At 40.0% G+C, this 12,194-nt stretch overlaps 1 protein-coding gene across 1 annotated transcript in view; it reads right to left on the reverse strand.

The window, feature by feature from the left end:
• Positions 1-1,069: 1,069 nt before the first annotated feature.
• The window catches only part of nsmfa (NMDA receptor synaptonuclear signaling and neuronal migration factor a), a 70,275-nt gene continuing 59,150 nt past the window's right edge, over positions 1,070-12,194 (reverse strand). Inside the window, exons 14-15 of the mRNA XM_030066103.1 lie at positions 6,977-7,052; positions 1,070-3,307 (exon numbers count right to left, since the gene is read on the reverse strand). Of these exons, the coding sequence (XP_029921963.1) occupies positions 3,210-3,307; positions 6,977-7,052 (174 nt within the window). The 3' untranslated portion in view covers positions 1,070-3,209. The remainder of the gene's footprint in view (positions 3,308-6,976; positions 7,053-12,194) is intronic.

Genomic DNA, 12,194 nt, shown 5'->3' on the forward strand with positions numbered 1-12,194 from the left:
CAGGTATGTAGTACAGAGAGTCGTGGTGAAGGGGTGATAGCGGAGCAAAGAGTTATGTCTCTATATTCTTGGAGATAACTGGCAGAGGAAGTCATTACAGAGAGGGAGAGCTGAGCTGAAACACACTTTCAAACCTTTTTTTTTTCTCTAAGTGCAGTCCTGTCAAACTAAGTTTCTGCCATTAAAGCTTGTAATGGTTTGAAAGTCTCAAATGGATGACATCAATATGTGTTTTAATATAGTCCAAGGTCTGCCTCCTTAATCTGTTAGTCCTCATCGAACACAAGGTCAGAGTCAGAGCTCAAGTTCGCCCTAAGTCATTATTTTTGAGCTAATGGATAGAAGAAAATCCTCTGCAACAGAAAAATACACATTGCCCTTCAACATGTTTTTTTTTTTCTCTTCAAATTTTCAATATGTCAAACAAGATGAAAAAGTGAATAATCTGACAGATTGAGAAAGACAAAAACACATTTGCATCTTTAATTAGATTACCAGTGAAATGCTTTTTTGGGGAGGAAGGAGAAGAGAAAAGCTGTCTCCAACTCCTGAGTGCTCTTTACATTATGGCTTGGCTTTGTTAAATCCACTGCCAGTCATTTCTTTACAGCCTGGATACGACAGTCCTCTCTCCATCAAAGAAGCGCGGTATTTATGACGTTAATGCCCTGATGGGCCTGCTGGTGGTGCTAGTGTGAAGGTCATGGATTCACCCAAGTCGCCAGGTTCCATCCTCTAGCCAACGTGCATGCTGTCACCAAATTCCACGGCAACGCTACATTAGTTTTTTAGATATTAGTGTGCCAAATGAAAATGTGACCTGTTGGTAGCACTAGAGGGAAGGTCATAGGGTCACCAGAATGGACAAATTGAATGATCATGAACGTGATCAACATGATTGTTTTCACTAAATGTCATGGTGAAGAACCATGATGGGGCCGTCTGGACCAAACTAACAGACCGACCAAGAACCAAAGAATAAACAGTCGACACGACATCGACTGAACATCAACAGAACATCCCTGCTTTACACTGAAGTCTTGCGCTTTGTGATTTACAATGATATCTGGGTAAGGTTCAGAGAAATATTCGGTTGCATAAGAAGCTTTGAAGAGCGTTTTTTTTTTTAAAAGTGAGTTAAAGTGAGTTAACAACACAACAGGCTCCCCAACTGTTTTTAAAGCTGCAGTGAAAACAAGTGCGATGTGACTCAGGCTCACAGATCACTTATCTGTGCCAGACAATCAGCATTGCAGTGTCAGTGAGGGCAAGGGCATACACAGAACTGGAGTGGCGGTTATATCAGTGCCTCCATTACTACAAGATGAGAGATGGAGGGGAGGCCACTCGAGTGAGAGTGCTCTACTTCAACCCCAAAAAAACTTCACATAATGCTCCAAATAACACGTCCAAACAAAATGGAACGGAAAAGCATTTCCCATACACAGATATACAATATCTTGGCTTGAAGAGCCTATGTTCAGTTTGTGAGTGTAAGTGTGTGTGTGTGTGTGTGTGTGTGTGTGTGTGTGTGTGTGTGTGTTTATGCATCTATGTGTGTGTTTCGTGCATGTTGTTTCTGACTGCTGTCCAGGACTAAAGCTCAGCAGCTGCTCTCTTAATCTACAGACTCTACTATCCTTAAACTGACACCTCAGGTTGTGTAATAGTGTCAGAGACAGACACAAACCGAGAGGCCGCATGCACACACTCATACACACACACAAACACACACACACACACACCCTCAAGTGCATAATTCTGGTACACAACTAGCCGACACCTGGCAGAGGCAGCAGATGGCTGCTTAATAGCGAGCTTCAACTCCTGGCAGATCACTTCAATTCATAGAGCTCCGATTTTCTGACTGGATCCCAGCCCAGTGGAGTGAGAGGTGGCAGAGCTCGTTTGGCCGCCGCGCTGGAAGCCGACAGTGTCTAGCAGACAGCGAGAGCAGCCAGCTCCTCTGACAGGGGCCAGCTAAGTGGCTTCACCTCTGATGCAGAGAGCAGGAGGGATCAATAGGGCAGCTCCTACAATACGGGGCCTGGGACAGTTGACTGGCTGTTACATCCAACTTGACATCATGAGTCATACTAAACTATCTTTGTATGTGTGTGTGTGTGTGTGTTTGTGAGAGAAAGAGAGAGACAGAGAGAGGGACAGAGAGAGAGAAATCTAACTTTGGGAGGTGATAATTGAACTTGACGAAGGAGCAGAAACAGAAATTACACACCAGCATGTACTGTATACAAGCATGGCAGACACACACACACACACACACACACACACGCACACATACATACACGTTATTGGCATACTGTACAGGTTCCTTTTTTTTCCATTTTTTTTCTTTTTTTTTTTACCAAAAACACAAAGTTCAACTCCTCAAATTGAAGACAAATTTCTGGAGAGATAATACATTCATCCCAAGCGATGGCGATGAAGATTACAATATCTGATAGAATAGACCCGACAAACAGATTAATTACTTCATGGCTAAAACCTGAGTTATTCAAAAGTATTTCCATATGAAATTGCACAACAACACACATCAAAAATAAATGATGTATCATTATTATCATATATAGTATTCTTTGCATGACTAAAGCTATGCTATATATTCATGTGATATATACACACATATAGATATGGATTTATATCTATGCATATCTCTTGGGGTCTGAGATTATCTGAGAGGTCCAGTCAAAACATAGAATGATATTATGACAGCATGAATTTCAACAATTTCTGAAGCACATCAGCCTCAAAAAGTATGTCCTTCCAACGGAGATGTTACAAAATGTGTTTTGTTTGTTTACATTATTTCAATTTTAGATGCTCCTTGTTGCTTTCAAACTCAAGAGGTGGAGAGAGTTGGTGACTTTCTAATGTTTACAATCCCTTTCTCTCTACTTTTCCCTCTTTTTTGTTATTCATTCATTTCCTATTCATTAACACAGGAAGCATGGCATGATCTAATTTGGTGCCAGCCTCCTCACTCTCCTCTTCCTCTACTCTAAAACTCCGTTCTCTTAAGCATCCAACCTCTTTGTCCTCTCATCCCCGATCCTCCTCTCCCTCTCCTCTCTAGGATGAAAGCAGGTATGACTGGTTGTTACACAGGGGGATTCAGTGGAGTCATGTTCAGTTTGGAGAAGTTCCTCCTGGCTGTGGAGGCTCCGCTGTACCGTTAGCCAGGTTCACCGTCACAACAGATCCTCATAGTCCAAGAGTTTGGAGTGCTGGCGTGTTTTCCAAAGTCGGTAGAGGCGGAAGTCGAAGTACATCTCAATCATTTCTTTTCCTGAATGAATGCATGAAAAAGGAAAAGTTTAAGAATCAGAATCACATCATTACCCTACGAATATTTTGGGTCTTTCATCATCTTCTAAATTTGCACATTGACCTACATCTATGCACATTTTATACACCTATGCACACGTTTTTTTTGCATATTGCTTTTTGCACGCTGGGCTGTACTTACACTGCAAAAACGCAAAATCTTACCAAGATTATTTGTCTTATTTCAAGTCAAAAATGTCTTATTCCTAGTCAAAATATCTCATTACACTTAAAATAAGACATGATCACCTCAGAAGTAACTTGTTTTTAGACAATTGTCTCTTGTTTCAAGTGAATTTTCACTTGAAACAAGTGAAAATTGCTTGTTTCATTGGCAAAATTTGCCAGTGGAAAAAGTGAAAATTCACTTGAAATAAGTGAAAATTAGCTAGAAACAAGAAACAAATTTTGCCAATGAAACAAGCAAATTTTCACTTGTTTCAAGCAAATTTTCACTTGAAACAAGAGACAATTGTCTAAAAGCAAGTTACTTCTGAGGTGATCATGTTTTATTTTAAGTGTAATGAGATATTTTGACTAGTAATAAAACATTTTTGACTTGAAATAAGACAAATAATCTTGGTAGATTTGAGTTTTTGCAGTGTAGATCTTATTCTGTTGTACTTAGATCTTATTCTTTATTTTAATTTTTTAATCTGTAATCTGTGGATACTGCTGAAAAACTGTGAATTTCCTTCGGGATGAATAAAGTATCTATCTATCTATCTATCTATCTATCTATCTATCTATCTATCTATCTATCTATCTACATCACAAATCTATGTGTCATTGCTGACCAAGCCTTGACTTTTAACCAGCATGTCAAGTTTTTGAGTTGCTCCTGTTTTAACTGCTTAAATAATATTGCTAAACTTAGGCCCATATTATCTTTCGAGGCAGATTATCTTCCATTACACCTAGCGTAACTGTGTTTTTACTTGCCTCAGCACGTCTTGGATTCTATACAAATGGTCCAGAATGCCACCACTAGGCTTCCGCTCAAAGGTCCCACATAAAACCCATTTTGATATTGTTACATTGGCTCTCCGTCAAGTTCAACTCAAAATTCCCTTTTTCATATTTAGAGCTCTGCATGGTCAGGCGCCCACTTAGTGAGTTACTTCATCCCTGTGCCAACACAGGGCTTGCTGGTTGTGCCCCACTCCACGCTGAGACCTGAAGGTAATTAGGCATTTGAGGATGTGGCGTCTAGACTCTGGAACTCTCGTCTGATGGTGTTAAGCTCTGTGGACAGTGCAAGACTAGGCATACTTTAGCTTGTCTTTTCCATCTCTGTCTGTAGCTTTTTGTTTACCTTGATTTTTCCTTAATAATTCTTTTATCTACTATTTTCCACCATGATTTTTGACTGCTTTTATGTTTTTTTGTTTGTTTTTTTCCGTCTGTTCTGACTAAGCACTGACATCTGCTACACACTTACCTACTTGATGAATAAATAAAAACAGGTCTGTTCATTCACCTGGTGAATTAAGTACAAAAATTATATTGATATAAGTAGATGTTTCAGTTTCATTTGAGAGTGTTAGAGACGGTGAACTGAGGAAACTTTAGTTAATGGTTTGAGATCACAGGTTGAGCACAGATCTCCAGGGGCTGACAGGCAGCTGGGCTCCTTTTGAAATGAACCATTTGTCTCAAGCAAGTGTGTTCAAGTCCAGATGATTGGTAGCACACCTTGATGTGACTTGGTCTACCTCTGTCCTGTACATGGATTCATTATTGTTGGAGGTAAGGCCCATTAAGGGTGTAGGGGCTGATGTCAGTGGAGTCACCAGACGGGTGGCAGGAGGTAGTTACTGAACCAGGAGCAGAGCAGGTGAGAGAGCACAACTTCCTGTGGTCAGATTTTGATATCAGGTGCTGCTGCCCATAGTGAGACTCATGTATGAAGCTAATGTTAACTATTCATACCATGAGCATTTTGCATTGTGAGATTAGATTTTGAGATTACACATATATAAAATGTGTTGCTCAAACAATATTGTATGGGCATTATGCAAAGTGACCTAGGAAAAATTGCAAATGATCAACTGAAAACACATGGAATAGGATTTTGCTCCTCTCAAAAAGGGGGGGAGGGGACATGTTTAGCCATGTTGGTCATACCAATCAATTGACAATCCTTACAACTTATTTCTCAATGAAAAGGGGACTAATCAGGCTTCCTAACAGTATAAAAGACAACACCAATCGGTATTGTTAAATGGGAGAAATGATCAACTGAAAAAATATTGCAGGGGATTTTGTCCAAAAAAAAATTGGTTGTTTGCCACACAATTACCGGTGTCACTCATTCCAGAAATGCAGGATCCTTACAAGTTGTATCTCATTGGAAAGAGGACGAATCAGGCTTTACAACGGTACAAGATACAACACTATTGGGTATAAATAAAGGGGAGAAATTATAGACTGAAAAAGCGGTGCAGAACTTTTTGCCTAGTTTACATAAATGATTGTTTTAACATGGGTGTCAATGGGAAATTGAGACATCACCTATTTCAGCATTTTTCAATACTTTCCACCACTGGGATTTCTTAGGACTTTTGATATGTTATAACCAACATACTTATGAGACTAAAAAAGTTGAAAGAGTTTCTGTTACAATTTTTCCTAGGTTCACCCCCTTTTTGTCACAAAATGCCTATACAAATAGGTTTCATGTACTTTTACATTCAATACAGGTGAATTTAACCACTGAGTCATCCTTATTTTTTTTCCAAAGACACTGATGGAAGTAGCCTGTGAATGAAGCGGGGTGTGGATGAGGTGTGCAAAAGTTGAGGTGGCACAGAAACTTGAAGGACGGGTGGTACTTGACTGGACTGACCTTCCCTGCTCCCAACACCTTGCAGGGGGCCACAGAGTGGATGTGTGAAAAAATAAGACATTAACAGGTGCTCAAACGTCTCCTGCATAGGAAAGTAAAGGTCAGTGCTACTGAACTGTAGTCGCTGTAGCAGGTAATCTAGTCGATTTTGGGCATAGGAACAATAGTGGATAGCTTGAAGTACAGTAGATGGGGGTTTTTCTTGGCAGGATGCAGTTAAAGATGCTGATGAGCACCACTGCCAGCAGGTAGGCACACTGTCTGTCTGAGGATTATAGGTGGGAATCCGTCATGCCCTGCAGCTTTTGTGATATTATGCTGTGCTTTCTCCCAAAATGGTGCGTTTGGCAAGAGCAACAGAAAGTGGAGTTTGAGGTCTGAACAGTGCTGGAGTCATTATCTAGCATTTAACATCCATAACTTCAGCAACAAAGAACCGAATTCACTCCAACATATCAAACCATTACTTAAATAGAGAAGGTGAGCGAGACAAGAAAGACAGAGGGAGAGAGAGAGGGAGTAAGAGAAGGCGATGAATATAAATAGATCAAAACAGAGGAGAGGAAGGGGAGACGGGGGGATGTGAGACAGAGGCAGCTGACGAAATGACAATTTTAATTCCGGGATCAGATGACTCAGTGAATTCCTCCTCTAGAAGAACATATAGATTTGTCTGTGTCACTTGGAATGAATGTCTACATCACTATGTGTATGTACATGTGCATTACCATGTGTATGGATGTATGTGTGTGTGTGTGTGTGTGTGTGTGTGTTTGGACCCACCCTGTGCAGACAGCTCCAGTGGTGACTCGAACTCGACAGAATAAGGCCTCATCAGATTCTTCAGCTTCTGGAACAGCTGTTGGACCGAGATAAGAAAACACATACCAATTAATCCTGCTGCACTTGGACACACTCTCGGCAGGGGAGCCCAGATCTTCAGACATATTGTGCTGACACATGCACACACACTCACCCACCCACACACACACACACACACACACACACACACACACACACCTCCTGCCTCATTCCTGCCACAGAGACATGATCATTCTTCCTGTTCAGGTACAAAGAAGGACAGAAATGAGATTGGAGGGCAAGTTGCACAGGAATTCCTGCTCCTCTCCAGGCCCCTTATTAGTCTTTTCAAGGTGCAACATTGACTTCTCACAGGTTCACTATCAGAATGCACCCTTTCATATCCTACAATAGTCCCACACTGCAAGAAATATCCATCATAACAATTCAATTAGTATCAGATTCACCATTAAAATCTTTTGGGTTTTTTTTGGTCACTGTCAGTGGGTTGAGATAATGCCATTTGTTTCCAATGCTTTTTCACTAATTTTGGGAATTTTTTGGGGAACAAGTATAAATATGTTGAAACAAGGCAGAATAAGGCAGATCATCACACTTTTATTGAAAATATGTGTTGAAAATGATGCTACAAGAACATTCTAGAAACACGTTGATAAGCCCCGGAAATAAATGGGTTGATCTTCTCGCACTGGCAGTTTTTCACGTTTTAAGAAAAACAAGATTTTACACTGAATATGATATGAATGACTTTTTCTTGCAGTGAAAGATCAGGAAAAGAAACTGCTAAGGCCTACTTTTACATAAAGCGGTAACACTTTACAATAAGTGTACAACAATTAACGTTAGTTAATGCTGTAATAAACATTAAGTAACAGGTACTAAACATTAACAGTTAACTAACCGTTAACTAATGTGTCTAAGAATCATGTACTAATGCTGTTCATGCTAAGGTATTAATTTATATGTTATTGAAGGGTTGTTGTAGATATTAATAACATTAGTAAATGCCATAATAATCATTAACTAACAGTTAATTAACCATTACGGCATTAACTAACGTTAACTAACATTAATTGTTGTACTCATAAAGTGTTACCCATAAAGCAATTGTCTTAACTCAAATTCAATCATTATTTATTTTATGTAATTTTATTGTATTTATTTTCATTTTCTCCCCTTTTTTAAGAAACATCTTTCACAACATATGAAGCTCCTTGTGCAACAGTATCTTCAGGAACGGTGGAAACAGAAGGCTCAACAGGGCTACGTATTTCACAATAAACAGGAGAGCTTCCTTAGAGTTTTAGCACAAAAAAAATAAAGTTTTCTCTTTGTTTTTTTTTTTTGTTTGTTTGTTTTTTTTTTTTTGTTTTTTTTTGTTTTTTTGAGGTACAAGTACAAGTACTTTCACAACCTCAGTCTCTATAAATGTACAACCACAGAGTCCATCCTCAGGCAGGTCACATTTGTTGTCTGTGTGTAATATTTTGTTTGAAGATGTTGATATTAGTGATTAGTGGTTATAATTGTACTCACACTGCAGTAAAACTAATCTTTTTGGTCAAAACTAAGGAAGCTCTTTCTGTTTATTGTGCACCTTGTGTGTTTCCTTCCTCAGGCTTAATGATCACTAAACTGTTTTTTATCTTGAATTGTCTATTGCTTTATTATGTTTTGTAAGGCACTTTAAACTTTGCTATGAAAAGTGATATATAAATAAACATCACACAGCATAAAAATATCTGGATCTCAGTAACAGGCCATAAGTGGACTCTAATTGGCAAAATGTGTAGGCGGGGATTAATTTGCAAAAATTGCCATGAACTATGCACATTATTCTATCTTAAACAAACTTACATGCATATGCACATTTGAAAAAGTATGCATGCATGTACCATGAGGGACCATGTCAAATTTGGTGGTAGTTGGCCCATAGGTGGCACTGCCAGAAGCTGATAACTTTACATGGTAGCTCACTCAGCAGTGCGAGCTCCATTTCAATTTCAAATGTTTAGCATGGCACGCTGACCAAGCACATGCAACTGCATATTGATGACATGGACAGTTATGACTTTGGCATGTATGCCTGGGAACATAAATGCCTATAAAGACATTTATTTCAAACCAAGCCTATTCTTCAGTTTTTTTCTCATTTGCTCTCCTCTTCTTCTACTCCTCACTAGTAGTAGCATTGCTAAAAAAGAAAACTCAAAGAATGAACTGATTTGTAAATGAGAAGGGTGTGGGATGCTGGCTGACAGTTTGCATTTGCATTTGTAGAAATGTGAGCATTTTGTTATGGTTACACAAGATGTGGGCATCAGGGGCCAAATTCATCAAGTCTGGGAAACGCTAACAAAAACATTTGGCTTATTGGCTACTGTATTGATGGACAATTAACCTACTGAAGCACAGAGATTAAAATCATTTCCATTTTCCATAATGTGTACAGAGCTCCTCTTGAATCCACAGACAGAAACACAAAAAATGATGAATTCTTAGAGTTTCAAGTGTGTGTCACAGCACACAAGACATGAGGATAACAACTTGACCTGCGTAGCCTATTTCTGTTACACTTTAACCACTAGATCCCTTTGATAATAGCTTTTTATTTAACACACTGACTAAATGATATGATTAACGTTTCCTGGATTTGATGCTGAGTTAATCTCCTGCCTGCTTGATGATCATTATGTTTTTACTTGCTGTTTGCCCACTCAGCTGTAAATGCAAGTCTATGTACATGTTATTAATTCATTTTCTGTACCTATTTTCCACACATCCTGTTCAGGATCACAGGGAATTAAGCAGGTATACTCTTGTGTGTATGTGTGTACAGATACACACGTATGCGAGTGACTGTCTGCTATATTAAAATATATATCCCAAGAAATTAGTGATATATTTAGATTCCTTTCAACTTTGCAGTCAGGAAGCCTTAGCCCTGCAAGTATTATGATATGTTAAATTACTTCCTGGCTGCTATTAACTGACGTCCTGTCAGTTCATTTTAAGCATTTTAATTGTGGCCTGGAGTGTAAAATGTGGCAGTGTTAAACTTACTGAACAGGAACAGGGGTCGAACAGGGATTTGGGAAGACTAGTCTGCCAAATCAAGCCGATGGCCATCGCCATCAGACTTCTTTCTCATGGGCACGAGCGAGAAAACCAACCAGTTTTCTGCCAGTCCTGGAAAGATGACTTTTTGGATGCAGTGTTTCCGAAGGACACCAACTGTATGTGTGTATTTGACTTTAGGGGTGGAGATATCTCTGATGTGCAGTTTGCTCTGCAGACTGCCAGACTGCCAGTCAACTCCAGAGAGCTCCGCTTTATGTAACCAAGCACTTTGGCAGACATGACTGGAACAGACACAGTTAGGTCAAACATGGCCCCCTGGGTGTAGCGTGTGTGTTTGTGTGTGCGTGTGTGTGCCTGCTTGATTGTCTGGGTGCATGTGTGTGTGCATGTGTGCCTTTGCGTGAGCATGTGTGTGTGTTTGTATGTGTGTCTTAAGTGAAGAAAGGTGTAGCATCCTATCCCCTGTTACAGACGCTTGGCCTCTGCACTTCTGCTATATCCAGAAACATTACTCAGGATGAGATAATAGTCGGAGGGGCAAGAGATGGGAGGGGAGGGACAGAGGAGAAAGAAAGAAAGAAAGAAAGCGAGAGGGAGGAAGGTAGGCAGGCAGTATTAGATGGCGATGATGAGACAAACAGATTAGAGAGGTGTAGTATGCACACCCATTAAAACAATGAATCTACATGTGTGGAATAACAACTGTGGATGATCATGAGGTTTCAAATATGCACGCTCATTGAGTCTTTCTTTTGTATCTGTGTTAACGTTGCCTGATGAAGATCTCTCTGAAATCCAAACATCATCTTGCCAAATTATTGGGAGCTACCTATAAGAGTGGGCGGATCTCTCTCTTTTCCTCTCAGTGAGACGAACTGAGGACCGGGAGACCATGAATATGGGCATGAAATGCATGGGGAGGGAGAGGAACAGAGAGGACAAAGAGAGACAGACAGAGAAAATTGGAGGGAGGATGAGGAAGTGATTATTGAGAGGATATGAAGAAATGTGGGAACAAATCTCCATAAACTCTGGGCAGCGAGCCACCCGGGCATGTGATCTTAAAAATACCACAGGAGCAATTTCCAATAGTGAGCAAATACCACACGACTATACTGTGTTTACTGTTAGGCATGACAAAAAACATACATATGACATGCAGGATTACACTGGTAAAGCTGATGCAGACTGCTGAGTTATTTGTGCTGGCATCACAGTCCTCGATGGTTCTGTGCAAAGCGTGTGTTTTTGCATTTGTGCATGCTGCCGTGTACGTGTGTTTGTGGTCTTGTGCCAGCATTCGTATGCACCTACATGTATTGAAAGCAAAGAGAGTCTAATGCAAATGCTTATTACTATCATATTTCATGTAACTGTCACATGAACCATCCACCGATATTTCGAGTAAGGAAAAACATGTGCAGTGCTTAGAATAAACAAGGTCTTATTGAAGATGACCCTCTGCTCAGCTTCTTGTGTGGGCTTCATTTCAAATAGATCTCGCACTCATAAACATAGTGAACTTGCATGAGCTAACCGAAACTGGAGCAAAGTCAGGCAAAAATAAACCGAGGCGTGATGATAGTTGTGATGATTAATATGGTCCGAATGTGCTAACACACGAGCTCACATATATAACATCACCCTGTCCCTGCAACGGTCTAATGAGGTGAATCTGCAGCAACAGGCTAATGGTTACTTCTGTAGCTACATTTTACTGACACACAAAGGCTGCAGTGTGCATCACGCGGGTGTGATATGGCTTGAATTTTTAGTGGTGTTCAAGATGAGATTTCCTGTTCTCAGTCCTGCCTGATGGAAATCTGGATTAGAGGTAAAAGAGTAGCGCTCAGGCTCTGAACCCCCACAGTCGAATTGGATGCAGCCATTACCTACAACAGATTGTTTTCTCTTTTTTCCCCTGGCAATCAGAAAATGCAATGACACAACTTTCAGTGTTGACGGACCACATTTATAATATTCAAGGCAATTTATAATCACTCAGAATCAAATGCAACAGAGCCACACAAACATGACTGAGCATTTAAACTATCAGTCAGTTGTATAAAAATTTGACTGTAATTGCGGGCCAGTTTGA

The sequence above is a fragment of the Myripristis murdjan genome, chromosome 12 (assembly GCF_902150065.1).
Source record: "Myripristis murdjan chromosome 12, fMyrMur1.1, whole genome shotgun sequence".
In the NCBI taxonomy this organism is placed as follows: Eukaryota; Metazoa; Chordata; class Actinopteri; order Holocentriformes; family Holocentridae; genus Myripristis; species Myripristis murdjan.